This window comes from Pinus tabuliformis, chromosome X, assembly GCF_031772625.1.
Source record: "Pinus tabuliformis cultivar Carrire ecotype Pingquan chromosome X, CPIR1, whole genome shotgun sequence".
Taxonomy (NCBI): domain Eukaryota; kingdom Viridiplantae; phylum Streptophyta; class Pinopsida; order Pinales; family Pinaceae; genus Pinus; species Pinus tabuliformis.
Genome location: NC_142308.1, coordinates 407,402,946 through 407,424,251, shown reverse-complemented (window position 1 = coordinate 407,424,251; position 21,306 = coordinate 407,402,946). Strand labels below are relative to the sequence as shown.

Here is a 21,306-nt window from a genome sequence, read left to right as displayed (position 1 = left end):
CCGATCAATCCTAGTGTCTATGTGTGTGTGATTTTCTTCTAATGTTCCTTTTATTTCCGCTGCACTGTTGATGCTGTTGTTCTTTCTATGTAATTGCATATGTTGCTAATGATGTTATGGGGTGAATGTATATATAAATGATGGAAAGTATATAAATGCAACTATCAAAGCAAAGAACAATTCAGTCTTAAGAAAAATTGACACAGGTTCATTGAATCCTATCTGGTCCAGTTCGATCCAGTTCCAGTTTAAAATTTCATTTGATAGGTGGACCGGTTCAAAACCTGGTTCCAATTTTTATAACTATGACCTAAACACATCCTAATCATTGTTAGTGGTTTCTAATGACAGTTTAAACCTGCTTCCAGCAGCCTCATAATAATTCAGCCCCGACTATTACGGGACTCATATCCTAATTTCCTGTCTGTTCTTAATATCCAAACCATAACTAATTGCATCAAATACAACATTGTATTTGCATTCATAGTTTGCTTTTTGTAGGTAATTACTAATTACATACGTCAGCATATCTACTATCTAGCTGATTTCTTATTCTATTTTTGCTTTCCTTTTACATCTATCAGATCATAGATGAATTTGCTGCCAGACAGTTTGAAACATCAAGAGTCTATTATAATTGAATAATAATAGCATTACATTTAAAAAGATGAAGTGAGACAGGAAGAATGAGAACTTAAAATGAAGCCCATCATTGCCACAGTCAAACTACACAGCATATTTTCGGTTCATCATTGAAAGGCTAAGTCATATTCTAAAGATGCAATCTTTTACCTTACAATGGTGCTCGAATTTTCCACATTAGACTTCTGAACTTCATACATTAACAGCAAAAACCTGGAAGAAAAGGCCATAGACAGATTATCTCCATTGTTTAGTCCTTGAAAGGTGCACATGAATTTGATCCACAGAATAGATTACCAGTTTTAAAAACTAATAACAGTTTAGTATAACATAAGACAAAAACAGGATATATTTTGGTAGGACAAAAATAGAATTCATCATAAAGTCCAACTTAACTTTGTAAAAGCTTACCTGGCAGCAAGAAATAGATTGTTCATGAACTTCCTAGGCTGATCTCCAGTAACTGCTGCATCAGCACCATTAAGCCCAGAAGACCCTAATGTGGCATCTCTATTCAAAAAATCGCATGTTTCCTTTAGTAGGCATGCAACAAATCTTCCATATATAGTTGCAAACTCATGATGAATGTCCATTAATGCAGAACAATCAGAACTATTGAGATTTTTAATATCAACATGGTATTCCTGAACACTGTCTGTTTTGACACTTTGTTGAGAGCAGTCTGAGTTCATCAATAATGAACTGTAAACTGTGATATTGCAGACCTTGCCAATATCCCCAGTGAAAACCTGAGTTTCTTCAGAAGTAGGAAGAGCATCAAACAGCATAGGAACTTCAGTTTTATCTGATATCTGCTTGACCTTTGAGATGGAAGACATAAGGCAGGGAAACAGCAACAAAGGCAATGCAAACAAATCTGTTGGCTCAGATTGATTACAACATGAATCACTATTTTCCCATTCCCCAGAACAATGCTGTATAAATGTCCTCCATAAATTAAGCAACCAATGATCATCAATCTTTACATAGAACGCTTCTGCCTTCTTTATGTTGTGCAATTTTAAACTGGTTACAAATTTCAACCAAACAATAGAAATAAATGAAATAGGAGTTACCATCTCTTCACATGCAACACCTTCTGTGTAAGATGGATCATTACATAACAGTTCAGTAACGGTGCAGTCTACTTCAGATGACAGAGGGGCTCCACTCTCAGTCCCCTGATTTATAGGAAGTTTATACAATGAGGATGCTAGGACTGAAGCTTTGAATTCGAGCACCAAAGATTCTAGCAAAGGCCAGACAGACAATACCAGCACCCTATCATGAGTTGATTCAAACATCAAAGCAACCTCTTCGCAAGTGCTACTCACAAACCTTAGAACTAGGTGAACCCCAGCTTGATGCTCACTTGAGGACTCGGCTGTTTCTGTTCCCTCCATATCCAAACCCTTTAACAACAACTTCCATATTCTTAATACAATATTTAAGTATAGTTTTCTCTTACTAGAGCCTGCAACATCTCCAGCATAAGATTTCCAAAGGCTTTCAAATATTTTGAGCAGGAACTCCAAATGGCAAAGCCTCCACTGTGGCCATTTAATAGGCGGACATTCTATGGGAAGAACTCGTCTCTGGGGTGTGTCCTTAATCTTTAGAGAAAGGAACTCCTCAAAGAGACCAGCACAAGAATCCCAAGCCCATATGTTCCAACTATTCCGTCCAGATCTAAAGACAGACTCAAACATTGGAACTAAAATAAACTGCATAACAGAGACTCTATTTACAAAGTAACCAAGCCTCTGCAAAATATAGACACATATTTTCCAGCATGAATTCCGAGCTTTTTCTGACTTTTCAACGGTCATTGTACCAACTAGGGGTGTCATCAAGAGTTTCATGCGCTTTGAGGTAAGTTGCACTAATGGTTCTCGGTTTCTCTCCACCAAATCAGTCACTATTGAGCCTGGTTTATTTTCCAACAGACATTGTTCCATCCCATTCTCCACAGATGATGGCACTAAAATATCAACCATGGATTTCCATGCAGCCTGTCAACCATATTATCATGGTACATTCCAATTAGTGAATAATATAGAAATGTACGAATACAAAAACAAAAACAAAAGACATTTTAACTTTTTCACCATCTTGAATATACCTCACAACAGCTAACTTGCAATGAACTTTTAAGTTTGTGAACAGTGAAGAAATCACATTTCATGCATTTCAAAGGGATAGTGCTTCATGCCTCATGCACAGTCAAAAGGGTGATATTCATGTTCCCTTACTTTTAAGTGTTGTATGCAATGAAGGCTTCCTGGTAAAGATGTTCAGTTCCACTCGTACTGAAAATTCATTCCCTTAATGTTAGGACTGCAATAGGAATCAAATACAATGGGAACATATTCTTCATTTCCAGCCTTTTGATATTTCTTTCCAGTGGCCGTTATGCTTTGAATGTTCATTGCAACCTAAGGACATTTACCATACTATTTCTTTACTTTCACCCAATTTGTCCATATGCATGGTAGGTTTAGCATTAAAATTTTAGCCATTGTACCCTTTTTTCTCACTGTATAAACTTAAATCTATTTCTATTGATTTTCTTTGATAGACAACAAACAATTATCATGGCTGATTCCACATTTTTCATATCAAAAGCATCTGACTCATCATTTCTATTTTATTTCTTGGCTGCGAGCAATAACTGTATTCAACTAAAGCAGAAATTCACTTGGCTCTCATGGATTAAGAGGTATACTTTCCTAAAAGCTATTGCCAGAAACAAATAACCTAGAGACTGCACCCGCCCCCTTAAGGGCACTGCAATAACAGCTTGCCACTAGTTTCTTTATGGTCGCCAACAACATTTCAGTTTTAGGATAGACATCATACCATTACCAAGCCAGTGAACATAGCACCCAATCTAGAATATGACCAATTCATCAATTTCATTTATTTTCACATATCTATAGCAGCCAGAAAAAACCATCAAAGCATGTTGGACTATTTACTCTTGCAGTCTTCAGCATTATTTAGTGTTTTTAGTTGTATAAAAATAGTGGAAACTTAGAAAGTGAAGGAGGGTTGACCTAAACCTACATTAACGAAGGATTTTTACGATTACCCATTTGATGGATGGCTCAAGCAAGGACTTCAACAGGAATGATTTGACAAATCACTTCAGCACTGTATTCCCAACTCCACTTACAAAGGTTATAACTTTTATTTCAACTGTAAAACAGTGGAATCACTGTTCCTTTTTTCATCTATACTCATCAAATATACCAACATTTAAATACGCAATAATATCTTCAGTTTCTTACAATTCATGAATCACAAAGTAAATTTATTAGTAAGGAACTTGGAAGTTTCACAAGTTAAAACATAGAAGAGGTAAATTTGACAGCTTAGAAACAACAGTAATGTAAATAGCAAGTACAGAGAAGTATATGCTTTGTACCTGAGATGCAATTCGTACATCAATGTCTGTATCAAGGAAAGTCCGTTCTAGTACTTTAAGCATGCGATTTACAAGAACCCTGTTTTCCAGTACATGACTTCCAAGTAGGCTGATGAACCATGCCCATGCATTGACTACAGGAACCTTATAGTTTTCATTTTCTATCATTCTCTCCATACACGTAAGCAAATTATTTTGCATGCTTTCTGCAACAGTCTTTCACATCACAATTCCACTAAAAGTTGTCAGCTGATAATAAAAACAAATCCTTTACAAATAATGCAATCCAAAACAGAATTCTGACACTTCAATCAACAGAATCAAATGAGATGATGATGTACTAATATTAATAAGAACAAAGCTAAAAATGAACAACGAACAGGACTCAGATTAAAACATCGCAATGAAAGGCTTTAATAGGAAACTCTCAATTATTTGAAAACCAAGAGTAAGGAGTATTATCATACTTCAAGCAATAAATTCTATAAGAGAACATGGAGAAACCTGGGCAGCTTCACCATAAATCTAAAAACAAACCCTTGAAAGAGCCCCAGTTCAACTTTTCATATTGGTATTTCCAGACCATTTTTCTCTAAAAACAAACATCAATGAAATCATGTCATGGGCATGGAAGACTTGATTTCCATATTGCTTAAATACACTCAATATTTGATGACACTTCCTACAAGAATAGTAACAAACTTTAACATTTGAAACTTCCGAATTGAGCGGACAGGGGGCAGATCAGGGTGACGGCGGCCAGCAAAGCAAGCCACACACCACACACTTCCTAGTTCTCAACATGCAAGTACAATGTATATTTATGGTAACATTAATGCAGGGTACACCAGTTCCTCCATTGTGGCAATGCCCTAATCATTCGGTGATTAACATGGCTCCTAGGGAAATAATGCAAAGAAATGAGCAAAGCATGTGGCCTGTCTGGTTGTCGTGGTTGTGGGGAGTGTAATTGGTTTTTCATTCGGCCGCTTCGAACTTTGCAACGTCTCTCCCTCCTTTCTGACATACTGAAGCCTTTCCCTTTCTTTGTATTCAGCTCATAAGTCACTGGAGACTTTCAGTTTCTATGGTACCTTGCCTGGGCTGTAAAGGCTGTCCTAACTGTAGCACCTGAATAGAGCCTACGGCTAAAGAGGTAGCACAAGCTTTCCACCATATAGCCTTCCCTGCGGTTCAGAAATCGCTGAAACTTGTGGAAGCTGAGGTTAAAGATCAAAGGCTTTGGTTGATGATAAGGAGATTCTGGCAGAAGCAACTGAATTTCTTCCTGATATGGGAACCAGTTGTGCATGACACACAATACTCCCACACCTTTGAACTGTATTAGCACACCAAAATGTTGATCACTCATGCTTTGACAGGTCAGGAAGCTGAGCGTATGGATCTGAGGGCTCATATGAACAGAATGAAGAAACAGGGGCGACTTCTTCTAGCTCTCTTCAAGTGGTTGGCTTAAGAACAAGGAGGGGTTTTAGTCACAGATGGTGGTGCAGGCTCCAAGGATAACCCCATAGACATCCCAGAGGATTTTTCTGCCAGCTCAGCTCCTCATCAGGTCTAATTTACCAATTGTTGGCTTGTACTAGTCTCTTTTTGCTATTATGGATCTGCCAGGGTATACTACTATAGAGGGTCTTGGTTTCCAGAAATGGCAAGAGCTCTCTCTAAACATGATCAATGTATATATGTCTAGTACTTACATTCCCAAATTTTGAAATGCCTGCTTTCCTATATGGCGGGCTTCAGAATTTTAGTTTTCAGGTCTGATTAAATCTGTTTAGAACAGTCAAAGTCTCCTGGCCAAAAAGCTTTTGATGGAAAACATACATATAGCAATGTCTTTGCTCAATATCAGTTTATGCTCTGTACTAGTCTATCTTTCGGATTAATAAAAAGCTTCTTTTACTCGCAGAAGAGAAGAATTTAACTGAAAGGTGATTTGCAAATAGTCTGTAAATGGTGAAGCTAAATTAACAATTATCATCACTCATAATGAACAGGCGAGGAATTTATTTGAGTCCTTCAGCATCATGAGCTATGGATACAATAGTCATTCACAGATTTGTTCTTCATCAGCAATTCACGAATTCTTCAGCCAAACTGAGAACACGGTTACTGATCATCATATTGGACTTGACAATTGAATAAGTCTTGCATGACACTGTCAATGAAGTTTTCTTCAAGGATCAGTTCCCATTAATATTAGTACAGAGTTTTGACATTTTCTTGAGTTCAGGAGGTTTCCCATTCATGCATACAACATGCAATACTTAGTGAATGTGTTGAGAACTTTAGAAGAGTACAATCAAAATATTTAATGGAACACTTTAGGAATATTTATATTTTTAGAAAGTTCAATACTAAATTTTTGACAACTTTTAGACTTACAAGAATTTGTATTTTCAAAATATTCATACCTTTAGAAACTAAATAGTAAAAATATTTATGAATACCAATTATATAAGAGTACATGTAATCAAAATTTGGTCATCATTAGAAAAAGCACAAAATTAGGATTAAATTAGGGCTTCAACTTTTAGGAAACTGATTAGGTTTTCAGATGCCCTTCACAGAGGAAAGCATTTGTACAACTATTGGTCATGACTGGAGAAAGTGCAAAGTTAGGTCAAATTAAGGTTTTTTTTTCAGAAAACCCTAAGCATGGATGGGCTTGTACGAGGATGGAGAAGAAAACCCAATACTTCAAGGGATTTCAAGAAATCATAAAATTAACTTATAGGTCTATTACATCTCATATCGTGTGAGGTTTCACATTGCAATTTTAATCGCTTTGATGGAAATTTGCTGCTGGTTCATTGGAGATATTGGACCAACTTTGGGGAATTCATCTTCATGGAGTCCTTTTCCTTCACGACATTGGATCATTCCTTTGAGGTCTTTGGTTGGATGGTTGTGCTTTCTACTCTGTGGTCTTCTTACATGTGTTTGGCTTGTTGAAAAACCCTTGGTTGCATATTTGTTGGTTGTATAGCATGTTATCCCATTATGGAATGGTTGATATGCTTATCTTAGATATGGATGATCGTTCTAGCCCCCCAAAGGGTTAGAAAATGGTGTTATGAGGTAGTAGTTTCATGATGTTTTGGATGTTTCCTAGCAACTTGGTGTGTTGATGTATGATGTCGGTGTCACTAGGAAGGGGGTGTTCTACATGGTCCTCATTCATTGGATGTGTGATGGGGCACACACTTGATGATTGGACGGGTGGTCAGCACTTTGTTATGTCCCCTATTATTATGATGTTGCTATGGTGGACAGATTCATGTTGCTTTACGGGATCTTCTATCTGTCAACTTAATGATATAATATTTGCTAGACACCACCTCGCACAAAATGTGTCTGATGACATCAACACCATAATTGATGTATTATTTCCTAAGATTGAGTTAGAACAAGGGTACTACATATGATTTGATGGTACTCTAACCTTTTTCCTTAGTTTCAATCATGACTTTTGATGCAATAATCCATCAATGGTGGTGCACCTTAGGTTGGGCTATATGTTTTGGTGTTATCATTGTGGGGTAAATTATGAAGAACATCTTTTATTTATAGGGTGCAACACTTAATTAGAGTGCACCCTCCATTGGCACACATGTTCGTGATGATTTAATCAATTGACAACTATTTGGACGAGAACTGTGGTTTTATTTCGGCATTAATGTTTCTGCACACATGTCAAGGTTGATTTAACTATTCAACAATTAAACTAAAATAATTTATCCATATTAAGGTGAATAATTTGGGCACCCTATATCACTAGCTCCTTTTTACACTTGAAGGGGCTAGATCGAGTTGGTTGAGGTTGTCTAATAGTGCACCCCAACTCTTGGGCACAATTTCTAAGGCATGCAATATTTATTTGTTTCCTTTGAGGTGGGCACACTTCTCTAGGGTGCACTATCTTGGACTCGGTGGACATGTTTATGACATGACCTATGGAAAAGTACTTTATTGATGAGTTCTAACCACCATAGCACATTCTCCTAGGGCACACTTCATTGAAGAGAATTTTATTATTAGTGGGTGGTTGCAATAGTCACATGGCACACCTTTCTTAGGTGCTCTCTCATCTTTGTTGAGTGGATTATTTTAGCTACACTTGCAATCTTCCAACCATAATTGGAAAGTACCCTCACCCCCTTGACTTAGCACATATATTATCATATTTAAGGTGGTTATAGAGCACAATTATTGGGAGCCTTGTCGCATACTTGGAGGGCCACATGTGTGGCTTTTGCATGCATAATACTTGGTCTTCTTTCTAGTCTCAGAGATTCTTCTTGGAGGGCACACATGTTGAAGGTTTCTTCCTTACTATTTTTAAGATTGTTCTGGAGGGTGCACTTGTGGAGACTTCTACTTTCTACTTTAGGGTTTGAACACATTCTTTCCTTCGCAGAACTCCATCTAGTTGGCATATCGCACAATCATCCATGGAGTTAGCTCTCTTCAAAATCACACATGTGGACTAATTATGTGCAACTTGTGGAATTCTTGTTATTTTTAGAGGTTGTTATGGAACATTTTCCTAGAAGGATAGTTATATGTTTATTTCCCCCATGCATCTTGGAGGGCACACTCAGCATGTTTTCTTAGGTGGAACTTGGAGCACGTCCTCCTCTGCAAAGAATTATTTTATTAAAACTTGCATACATGCATTCTTGCAAGGCATATTCCATGTGAACACTTGGCACTTGACTTCGTTTGATGCTTTTTTTGGTGGTGCACCTTCATGTTTGGTGAATGCTACTCTCTATTTTTAGATGGGACGTGTTGGCTTGGAGAAAATGTCACATGGTTCAGGTTCGAGGTCGACAATGACTAGGTTCACTTTGAGTTCGAATTTTTTGATGAGGAGGTTCGCCATTTGGTTTGTATATATATAATGAATTATAAGATAAAATAATATGAAATCAACATTAGTAAACATCAAAAATGTTATCACGGAGATGGAAACTACAAGGTTAAATTACAAGCTTGAGTTGTGACATGAGGTTGTGAGATTTGATCTATGGACTTGGTCAATGGCTATGAGGTTCGATGAGCTTCGTCGAACCTCAAAATTTCTTGAAGTTCGCAAAAAATTGAACCTCAAGGTTAAAGTTCGACGAACCTTGCGACATAGCTTGGAGAGGCTTATGACCACATGTGCTTGACATTGTTAACCATGGATTGAGGAGACATCCAACTACACCAATATTTAACTATTTGTTTGACTTATCATGAAGCTAGTTAGAAGTATAATGATTTATTAAAGAGAGAAGAGACTCACTCTAATAAGAGGAGCTTTCTCTCCATTGTAATGGTGTTTTTGATTTTGAGGATTGAGGAGCCCTCCCCTTCATTTGCATCTCAAATGCTTGGAGACTAATGAAAGACTAGAGGTATTGATTGGCTTTGATGTATGGTTAATTTATGCTCTTCAATTTGTTGCTTATGTAGTTGTAGATGCTTCTTCTTGCCATTCTCTTATAGAGGCTTAGTAATGAATTCAATCATCTAGGAGTAAAGCAATATGAGGAGACTCTTCCCTTTGCTTTATATGTTTTTTTATTCTGTGTTTGTTCTCATAGCTTCTATCAATTAAGTTGCAGATTTGTAAGCACGTTTCAGCCAAAAAGAAACACCTTTATATTTTGATTGATTGAAATTTGAATCGCAATCTCAGCCCTCCCAGACTATTCTTCTACAACACATTTCCAACAAACACTTATAACTCAAATATATCAAATTAGGTCGGTTTTCACTTTAACTACACCTTAAGGATGCAAGTATCAAATTGTTCCTTCATCCATTAGTCAATTGAAGAAGTTAAACAAGCATTTTCTACCACATGACCTCCATCAAAGTAGTAGAACAATACTCCTTATAAGGGAGGAAGACTCCTTATGAAATAAGGTATGACCTTGTTTCTTCAGTGAGGCATCTCAAGGTTTCTAGCTCCACCTATTATGCCTTGATTCCTAAGAAGCAAAGAAACAATCTTTGTTGCAACGGGTCAAAAGTGCATCTTCTTTGGGTGCCCAAAAACCACCAAGGCATATCATCCATACGATGAAGTAAATAAAAAGTTCATTCTAAACAAAGATGTGGTTTTTCTCAAGTTCTAAAAATGATGAGTCAAATTTGTTCTAGAAAGTGGGCAATTTTTGCAACCATCACTATGTGGTGTGCTCTTTAGGTTTCGTATTTGAGGGGGTCTAATGGCTAGAACCTTAGTTGTCATGGCCCCCACTTCCTCTTTGCGGCAATCTCTGGTTCGACGGTGTTCCTTGGATGTCGTCATTTCGATTTACTTGCCACTGCCTTGGTGGGCCTTCGCAAAACTTTCTCACAATTGTTGCTCTTCGGTGTGGTCGGTTTTGAAGGTTCCGTGGTTTGCATGTGCTCGGTTATGGATGGGGAGTTGAGGGAGCTGGCTTGTGGTGCTTTTCCCTAGTTTCTGCCTCTTCATGTTGGTCGTTGCTCATTTTGTCGGTGTTATCCCTAGTGTCGTCTCTACCTGGGTTTGTCGCCTTGGGTTTTTGTTGGGCGTCTGCTCAATATTTTTTGAAGGCCTGTTATGGGCTTAATTAAGGGGGCTAATGGGGCAGCCTTAGCCTAACTTCTTTGGATAGTTTTTTCTGCCTTGAAAGGGGCTTTTTGAGGCCATGTGGGCGGCCCGTGCCCAGTTTTTTGTTTGAGATCAAGTCACTTTTTGTTCGGGTTTCTGGATTTTGTTGGTGCGCCCTTTGGGGCTTCTTGGCGGGCCTGCATGCTTTACTGAGTTGTTGGCCTTAAGGCCATTTTTATAATTTGTCATGAGAAGTTACACACTCAAATGCGATCAGCATATGCAAAATGTAATTTTGGTTCCTCTTCCAGATGAATAAAATTACAGTCTAATTTCTCCAGATAAAAAAAAAATACGTAGTTTATGTTGAATCCACTAAGAATGACAAGATTATTGAGCGACAACTTGATCATTTAGATAGATCATCTTTGGAGTTTGACGAATTCCAAACTTCAACCTAGAAGTTTGATAAACACTAAGACTTATATTGAAAGGTTGAACCTTAATGGGAATGCAACACCATTTCAGCTTGATTTTATTGCAACTTTGGTTGGTATTCAAAGAGGAAAATTGATTTTAATTCTAACTTACTCTAGTCATCTCCAAAAGAGGGAAAATTAAATTTTTGAAAATCATTTTTGCCTCCAAAATGTTCAAGTTGGATAGCCCTAAAGTCACACCAATTCAAGCGCATTCATTCACTATATATTACCATTCGCCCTCTTCCTCTTGGAACCAATTCGGATCATCTTCATCTTCTATTTGTTTATGTTCACATGTGGGAAAGAGGACTTCTGAGGCAGAATGAAGGACGAGATTCTGTCTGAGGAAAAATGAAGAACAAGCTTATGTCTAAATGAAGGAGGAGTTTTTGTATGTTTTGTGGCAGAATCTGAAGGACGAAATACTATGTTTCTGCGGAAGGGACAAAGGCCTAGAACGAGGACTTATATCTTTACATTGATGTAAAGTTTGGACCTAAACCTTGAGAATTTATTGTTCATGGAAGAAAAGTTGGTTAAGCCCTAGGAACTTCCAAGCTGTTCTCAGATTATAATTTTGAATTGAACAATTTCTCCTAAGAAAAGTTTGTTTGGGTTTTTTCCCTAGTTAGGGTCTTCCCAAGGTAAAAATTTGTGTCTTCACGATCCTACAGTAATTATTGTTTTGTTGTTGAGATTTTCTATGTATAATTACTTAATGATGTATGTGACATAAGATGAATTAATGAAGAAATCATTGGAAGTAATTATCAAATTAGAAAGTAAAGCCTCTCAATCAATGGAGGAACTTAGACCATCACAGAAATGTCCAAGGGCTCATAAAGACACCTAAAAGTGTTTGTCTTGATGAGTGTGGAAAGACAAGAACCAAAAGTTCTACAAGACAAGAAAATGGAGGTGACATACATAATTTAGATTCAAATGATGCTAGTGATATTAATGTTTCCTATTATTGTGAATTGAATCTATCTACTAACTTTGAACCAATGTTCTTTGAATAAGTTGTTCTCTTGATGAGTGGAAAGAAGCTATGTAAGACTATGATGTTCTCATCAAGAATGGGGCATGGAAGTTCATGGATCCTCCACTTGAAACCAAAACAATTGGCTAGAGGTGGGTCTACAAGAACAAGTATGAATTGGATGGCTCACTTGATAAGCATAAGGCAAGGCTTGTGGCAAAAGGATATGCGCAAAAAGAAACCATCAACTATGAGGAAACTTTTAAGGTTTTCTCCCTAGGCAGAATGGGCTACCATGTGTGCATTGTTGACTTTAGCAAGAGTATGATGCTCTCATCCATAATGGGGCATGGAATTTGGTGGATCCTCCATTTGGAACCAAAACAATTCACTATAAGTGGGTCAATAGGGACAAGTATGAATCAAATGGCTCACTTGACAAGCATAAGGTGAGGCTCGTGGCAAAAGGGTTTGCACAAAAGGAAGCATAGACTATGAGGAGACTTTTTCTCCCTCAACAAAATGGGCCACCGTCCGTGCATTATTGACTTTGGCAACACAAAATGAGTGGAAGATTCATCACATGGATGTGAAGGAAACTTTTTTGAATGGAGATTTGAAAGAGAATGACTACATGTTTCAACTAGAAGGATTTGTTGTAAAGGGTCAATAACATAAGGTATGCAAGCTCGTCTTTATACGGCCTAAAGCAAGCACTTTTTGCATGGTATCAAAGCCTAACAGAGCATCTTTTGAAGATCAATTCAAGCATTTTAATCTTGATGATGCAACTTTGTTTATCAAGAAAGTTGGCAAAATTGTTGTATGCATTGCGGTATATGTGGATAGTCTTTTGATTGCAACAAACAATGAATCATATCTTACATCCATAAAGAAAGAATTGAAGCATTTTAAGATAAATGACATGGGACATCTTCACTATTATTTAGGCATTGAAGTAACTCAAAATCTAAGGTATATATTCATCTCTGAAAAGAATTGGTATTTGGGTACCCAAAGAAGATGCATTATGGGATTTAATCTAAGAAACCAGATTCGTCCAAACCCCCTCTCATGTCTGGAATCCCACGAATCGGACACGATTCGCTAGGACACGTGTCCTATGAGAGTGTCCAACGTGTCCTAGATCGTGGGATTCGACAAACACGCAAATCCTAAGAACATGCATGGCGTGACGATTTCAGGACATGTGTCCCCTAAAAAAGTGTGTCGCGCGACCAATAAAGCCTGATTTGGGCTCATTTGGCACTCATTCTTGAGTGTGTCTTCTGTTGTGAGAGTGTGGGAGCCTCTAGCAAAGGGTTCGAGAGCATTTTGGAGGTGATTCAAGCAACAGGTAAGTGCATTTTGCCTCTATTTTTTTTGTATTTTTACTACAACAGTTTGCATGTGCATTTTTTTTACAAGTTTGTGCATTCTTCCTTTATTTTTTTACAACATTCATGGCTCAATCAACGGTAGCAGGGAAGAAGCAAAGGAAGGGAAAGAGCGTCCTCATTGGTGATGCCCCTCGTGTTCCAATTTCATCAAGGTCTACAAGTGTTCCCCCTATTGGAAGTGGGGTTGCAACAACAACTTCAAATGTTGAGGGCGAAATGAATTTAGAAAGACAACAGGCTCAAGAAAATAAATATCCCTTGTGGAAGTATGTCACAAGAGAGCAAGGGCCAACCAACAAGTTGAAGGGAGGCAATGTTGCTCGGAAATGCAACTATTGCAACAATCATTTCAAGAGCACTTATTATCATTTGAAAGCTCATTTGTTGGCCTTACCAAGTTGTGGAATTGCAGCATGTACACAAGTGTCTTTAGCTAGGAGGAAAGAAATGAAAAACGAGGCCAATGTTGGTGTGGCAAGCATGGTTGCATCATTTAAAAAAAAAACAAGACTGATGATCCCCTTCCATTCTTGAGAAAACGAAGTAGCAAATTTCCATTTGAGAGTTTTGGTGGGGATGTGGGTCAAGCAGCGAAAAGAAAGGCAGTGGCACTTGGTCCAATGTACAAGATTTTTCAAAAAGAGAGACGGGAAGAGCTTGATCTCACCATTGCATTCTTTTTCTATCAAAACTTCATATCCTTTGATGTCGCACGTTCACTTTTATTTCTTGAAATGTCGAGCTCTAACTCAAGGGGCTCCATCATGGTATGTGCCTCCTAAGTCAGAGAAGCTTAAAACCACATTGTTAACTAAGGCAAAGAAAGAGTTGGACAAAATGCTTGAGCCTATTAAATCAGCATGGCCAACATTTGGGGTTAGTATTGTTTTTGATGGATGGACAGATCCAACACGCCACCCACTCATCAACTTCATGGTGTCTTCCTTGAATGGCCCAGTTTTCTTGAAATTAGTGGATGCACTTGGACAGTACAAGGATGCACAATATACAGGTGAGTTGTTCGTTAAAGTTATTGAAGATGTAAATGTTGATTCTTGTGCACAAATCATTACAGATAATGCACCTGTTTCCAAGGTTGTTGCCATGATTGTGGAAGCTAAGTATCCACAAGTATTTTGGACATCTTGCATTGTCCATTCCTTGAATTTAGCACTTAAAACTATTTCTTCTTATATGCCTTGGATTGGAAGTATTATTGAGGATGCACAACATATCCGTAACTTTGTACAAAATCATACAAATTCCCTCACAAACTACAAGGAGTACACCCATCTATCATTGTTGAAGATTGCAAATACATTGTTTTCCTCTTCATTCATCATGTTGAAGAGGTTGAGGGAGGTCAAGGCCACTCTTGGGGCAACGGTTATTTCAGAGTTTTGGTCTTTTTGGAGAAAGATAAATCAAGCAGCCTCAAAAAGAGTCAAGGACACAGTGTTAGATGATGCTTGGTGGGAGAGGGTAGATCACACTATTAAGATCATGCACCCTATCATTGCTTTGCTGCGATTTGTAAATACAGACGAACCCATCCTAGGAGAGGTTTATGAGGGATGGGATTCCATGATTGAGTCCATGAGGACCATTATTTTATGAAGTGAGTGCCTTGAGTATGAGACATCATCAAAGGCCTTCTTCACCACCATATCGGATATTCTTGTCAGCAGATGGGGCAAGAATTGCACACCTTTGTATTATTTGGCTCACTCATTCAACCCAAAATACTACAACCATGAGTGACTAAATGGTGGACCTTCCCGCAGATTCCCTCCTCACATGGATGGTGAACTTTCACAGGGGAGGAAGGATGCATTGAGGAAGATATTTCAGGATAAAGCATCCCTTGATGAGGTGGAGGATGCCTTTGCAAAGTTTTTCACTGGCACTAGGCAATTTGCAGGCTATGATGTGATTAGAGACAGGGCGCTAAGAAGCCCTATTCTTGGTGGGCAACACATGGGGCAACAAGACCTCCTCTATAACAATTAGCCATGAAGCTCCTCTCTCAGATGACTTCATCCTCTTGTTGCAAGAGGAATTGGAGCACATATGGGAATTTGTATAGTGTCAAAAAGAGCAAACTTGAGCAATCCAGGGCAGAGACAATGGTGTATGTGCACACCAACCTTCGTCTTATTTAGAGGCAGAGTGATGAGTGGTTGAAGGGAAAGACAAAGATGTGGGATTGCTTTCATGATGATATGGGTTTGGACAACAGCGTTTAGTTACCATTGGCCAACTTGGATCTTAATGACCCAGTGCTAGAGCTTGTCACTTTTGATGATGGTGATACTATTGAGGGGTCATCCTCCACACTAGCAGATGCAGAGATGACATTGGATACAAAGGAAGAGGATGCAACAAAGGAGAACAATGGTTACCATGATACTGATGTTGATTTTGATGATGATGATTGATGACTCATGAGTCATGAGCTACCTGCTACTTTAAGGATTGTAGTTGTTTTGTATTTTCTATTTCTATTTGCCATTGGCATTGCTACTACCTATGTATCACATTTAGATTTTGATGACTTAATCAAAAAACTACAGTTTCTTGTCTTTCTCCTATTGGATCATTGATGAATCTGTCACAACTGTATTTGTATGCATAATCTTACTTTGTAAAACTAACAAATTTTAAATTTACAATGTAGAATCTAGATTTATGTCTGAATTTGTATCATGAATCAGAATTTGTGTAAGAAATATCTATTTAGCATTAATTTTATATATATATATATATATATATATATATATATATATATATATATAAAATAAAATATATAACGTGTCATATTCGGGGGGTCAACGTGTCCGTGTCGAACACTCGAATTTTTGTGTCCCATGTCCCCGTGTCAGGTGACTTAGGATTTAATCCCTTCAACGCTTCAAAGATCTAAGGTTAACCTATATCTATGTTGGTTATTAAAGCATATTATATTCTATTTATGTGAAAAGACAATATGACAACATTACACTCACTCATGAGACATCTCCCCATACCAAGTTGGGGAATGCCCCCTCCACCCCTCCCCATCCAATTAAAACCCTAATGCTTTTGGGCATTTTGTTGTTATTTTAAGTGAAGAACAACGATGGTGCCCCTTGTGCCAAATTTGGAATTCCCTTTGTGCTTCAATTCAACCAATCTTCTAATTTGAACCAATAGACAAGTAGCCCTTGTTTTAGCATGCTTTCCCCTTGCTTAAATACTTAGTTCAACACGATGATGATATGCGTCTTAGATAATCCAATATATGATTTTGATTTTGAAGACTACCAAGTAGAAGAACAAAGCTTATAGCCTGAACTATTGACTATCTCAACTATTGTTCTAGGTCTAAAGATGCAAATTCATCATAGCTCAAAAATCCACCATAACAAGTTTCAACAAGTGATCTTGTGAATATGTAAAGTAACAGAGGGCAGCATGTCCAAGAAGATGAAAATTTGGAAGCAATTCCTTTCTTAATGTGTTGTGTGTTGTTATCTTCATCTTTACTAGCTTCACTTGTAGGCCATTATTGGCCTACAATGAGCTAAAAACATCATGCCTTCATTAAGACCTTCCACCATGCAAAATAAAAGGACGATCTCTTGGGCAAAAAGCATAATGGCAATTGAAATCCAAGAGAGGATGTAACCATCCATAATACATAAGCTCTTTATGATGATGTTTTTGAGCTCATAAATATAAAGGGCAAACGGCATCAACAAAAGGAAAACGCATTACATCACGCTCATCTTACCGAGTATATAATCATCACAATTCTTGCAAAAAACTACAAGTAAGCTTCTCACATAATGTCATAAATGTTGACAAAAATGGTACCAAGGAAGTGTTTCCTAGTGCATTGGCCTTTTTGCCTAAGAAAACACTTTAATGACCTTTTTGTCATGAAACACTATGAATTATATTAATATCATGGAGTTAAGTCACTTTATGAAGTGGTACATGTGCTAGGTACTTTTAATAAAGTCACTTTATGTTTTAAATGTGACTTTAGAGAAGAAAAAGTACAAAGTGACTTTTATTATTAAAATGACTTATATGATTTAAAAGTGACTTTATGAGAGAAAAGTGCACATGGTACAAAACATATTAAAGTGACTAGGAGTTCTTTAAGTGAGAGGGACCACATGAGAAAAAGGGTTGAGAGAGGGAAATGACCTCTACCCTTGATCTAATGAACCGAGATTTAATCTTAGCCATTAGATCTCTAGGGTTAGGTTTCTCTTCATTTAGAGAAGACAAAATGGAAAAGGCAAAAGGATTTTTATTATACTTCTCACGAGGATTTGAGAGGAGAGGGTAAAAGAGAGGGGCTCTCATTATCTCTCCTGCGTTATTGAGGAGGACAGGGGAGCAATGAGAAAGGAGGACTTTGAGATTGCAAGGAAGGAGAAACAGCATACAGGTAGAAAACAGCCCGAGTTTTTCAGTTGGAGATCACCTACACACAACCCGAGAATTTCGAGAAACTACAGCAGTTCGAGTTTAAGCTACAGCAGGACGAGATTTAAGGGAGAGCAAGCCCAAACTCTAGGAGGAAATCTGCATTGACTTGTTGGGTGGTTGAGTGAGGATCTTAGCGTGTTTTCCGTGGAGCATAGGAGCTGCTCAAATCTGTCAAAGCCACACAATTGGGCCAAGAACCTAGGAGATCAGTCTCACACAGATTTGTGGCTCCTACAGCGAGAACCCCAAGGCAGCAAGAGGAGAGGACTGAGCCACGAATTTTCTGGAAATTTATGCTCTGTCTCACACAAAATTCAAAGCACCGTTGGATGACATTCTGCACAGAATTTGAGGCAAATCACAAGCTAGGTTACATGACTCTGTGGGGCTCAAATTTCTAAGTAAGACTGGGCAGTGACATTAGCAAGAAAAAGAGGGATAAGCCTAGTGTTATTTTTTGTGTATTTATTTTCCTAAGAAGCAATAAAAATCCTCCTTTCAATGGTTTTCACCTTGTGGGTTTTTCCAGGGTCAATGGACCAAAAATAACTCTTAAAAAGCAATGTTGCGAACATCAGCAATAGGATAAAATCGGCAAGGGTTCGAAAAACCAAAAAATTGCGGAAATCAAGAAAATATCGGTAAAATTTGGCAAACATTGGCAAAATCAAGATACCATCAAATTATCAGTAAAAATCGGCAAACATTAGCTAGGCCAAAAAATCGTGATTTCAAGATAAAATCTGGACGTTATCAAAATGTTTGCAACACTGGTAAAAGGTGTATAAATTTGTGTATGTGCTTGCATTTAATACTTGTATCAGATGATAATGTTTAAAGAGTAAAGTAGTCCTACACCATGAGTTAAATGCAAGTTTAAAATATATATCAGCTAACAAATTTGGGGTTGTGGGTATTAAACCTATGCAAAAACTTGTTGGAAACGATACTGGGGAGGGGTGAATCAGTATTATCAAATCAAACACTTTTTTCATTTTCATACTCAGATTCATATACGCTACTTCAGTTAAGGATACCCGTGTATATACGCAACTGTGTTTAATGCAACTAGCATATATTCAGTAAACTTATGATTCAGTTAGTTGATCTTCAATGAGTGCATCAGAACATTATTAACCATATGAACAGTTAACAGGTGTAGTACAACAGAACAAATCATCACTCATAAGAAGCACACATGAACACCATGATATAAGGTGGAAACCCAATGTGGGTGAAGAACACCTGCTGCAATTCGTCTCTATCTTCCTTCAATAAGAAACTTCTTTTTACAATGTTTCTGTATTGGTGCAGTCTTATACCAGTATGCAGGCTTCAACTTGCAGAAGGCTACAACCTTCTCTCGTTTTCCAGCTTCTCCTGGAAGGGAGCTACAACCCCTTAGCTCTTGTACTAGCTGAGGTACTAGTACGTAGGTGTTGACCTACAGAAGGCTACAACCTTCTCTTTTCTTCCAGGGACCACGTTTCATAAATTTTCAGACTGGATCCATAAATACAAAACAATCATCACTGCAATACATTCATCAACTGTACCTGCATCATCAATCTCTGAATCACCCTGTTGACACCTAATCCTCTGCGATTGGGTGAATTTGTGTAAATAGTTAAATTAGGAATGTGAACAGTCATCGGGAGATGAATTGAGCAGTCACATCCTTTGTATATAACCATAGCTACCTAATGAAATAAATCGAATCAGTTTTCTGCCAAACTGGAGTTACTCCTGGCCTGATATGGTATCAGAGCCAGTTCTCAAAATAGTTGTAACTCCCTTCATTTTTGCTATTATGGGTTGTACGCTGGTCTGAGCACTGCCCACTGAACGATGTCCTCTGACGTTCTGACCTGAGCACTGTCCTCAACGCCTCTGTCCTCTGCGTTGTAATTCATTGCCACTGCGCTCTGTCCATAACGCTCTCTACAACGCATCTGTCTCTCATAAGCCGCAGCTTGCCTCTGACCGCTTCTGAAACTGAATAGTCAAGGTTTGAATCTCCATTATGGTGCCCATTCACACTATTCCATTGAAACGTTGTGTTAACGCTGGTATTGAACGTTGTTCAAGTTTATGTTGAATTAACTGTGTATTGTGGTATTGAACATTGTTCAAGTTTATGTTGAATTGACTATGTATTGTGGTATTGAACACTGTCCTGGTATCAGTATCTGTCCCTCGCATTGACGTTGGCGCCCACCGTGGTATAATAACATTCAACTGCCTTTGATGCCCAATTCCAGCAGATACTGAGGCGCTCCACATCACCCGCCCTCGAAGCCTCGAACACATCCCCCGTTCCTCCTCGTCGGGTTCGTAATAGAGATTGTCCAAGTCGTTGTCGTCCATAATCGCAGGACGTGTACCTTGCCCTTGCTGCTGCCCTTCCCAAGAGCTCAAGTCGGTGCTGGTCATTTCAATTTTGTCTGTCTGTCTGTGGTAGTAGTACACGGAGCTGACAAATTATTTCCTTCGTTTATGCTTCCTTTATTCTTCGTTTATTGCATTGTTTCTTCCCATCGAAACTCAGAGTCCCTAGCTACAGCTTCGATTGCAGTCTTCGAGCGCTAGGAATTAGCGTGGTGATCAATCTGCTAAGATCAGTGTTTTACGAAACGGCCGGGTTGACTCCGAAACGGCCGTTTCGGACCGTTTCCATTGCCAAAACTGTGACTCGGCCCATGACCCGGCTCGGCTGACCGAGTCAGCTATGACTGATCCAATGACTCGGCCGAGTCATAGCTGACTCGGTCAACCCGGCCGGGTCCGTATTGACTCGGCCGAGTCAATGAATCCGCGGCTGGGCAGCGTTAAACAGGTTTTTAAATCACTTTTTTGATGTTTTTTGTTAAAGGTAAATAGGGTTTGTGGATTCCAAAGGGTAATGGAATATTGTTAAATGCTTTTGGGGTCCATTTCCCCCTCCCAAACTCTATTTAAGACAGCCAAATGCTCTCATTTCACTCACAGCAGTCTTATGCATTTGAGTGAGAGTCTTCTTTGAGAGTTAGTGAGCAGTTCTTGAGCTTGTTTTGGAGCAGCAGTGAGGAGTCTTGGAGGAGCATTGTAGCTGGAGTGAGGAGCTTCTTGGGCAGCCATTTGGAGCAGCATTGAGGAGCTGATTTTTGGAGCAAGCTTGAGGAGGCAGTTTGTGCCTGGAGGTATTTTTTTCCACCCTTACAAATCTGTTTTTGCTTAGTAAATTTTAGTTGCATATCAAGAAAGCTTAGAGAGTGTTTTTTGTCAAATAAATGAACATTGAATCAATTTTATTT

At 38.4% G+C, this 21,306-nt stretch overlaps 1 protein-coding gene across 1 annotated transcript in view; it reads right to left on the bottom strand.

The window, feature by feature from the left end:
• The window catches only part of LOC149140250 (uncharacterized), a 150,377-nt gene that overhangs the window by 38,559 nt on the left and 90,512 nt on the right, over window positions 1-21,306 (bottom strand). Inside the window, exons 5-7 of the mRNA XM_089447462.1 lie at window positions 4,070-4,285; window positions 1,054-2,654; window positions 793-855 (exon numbers count right to left, since the gene is read on the bottom strand). Of these exons, the coding sequence (XP_089303588.1) occupies window positions 793-855; window positions 1,054-2,654; window positions 4,070-4,285 (1,880 nt within the window). The remainder of the gene's footprint in view (window positions 1-792; window positions 856-1,053; window positions 2,655-4,069; window positions 4,286-21,306) is intronic.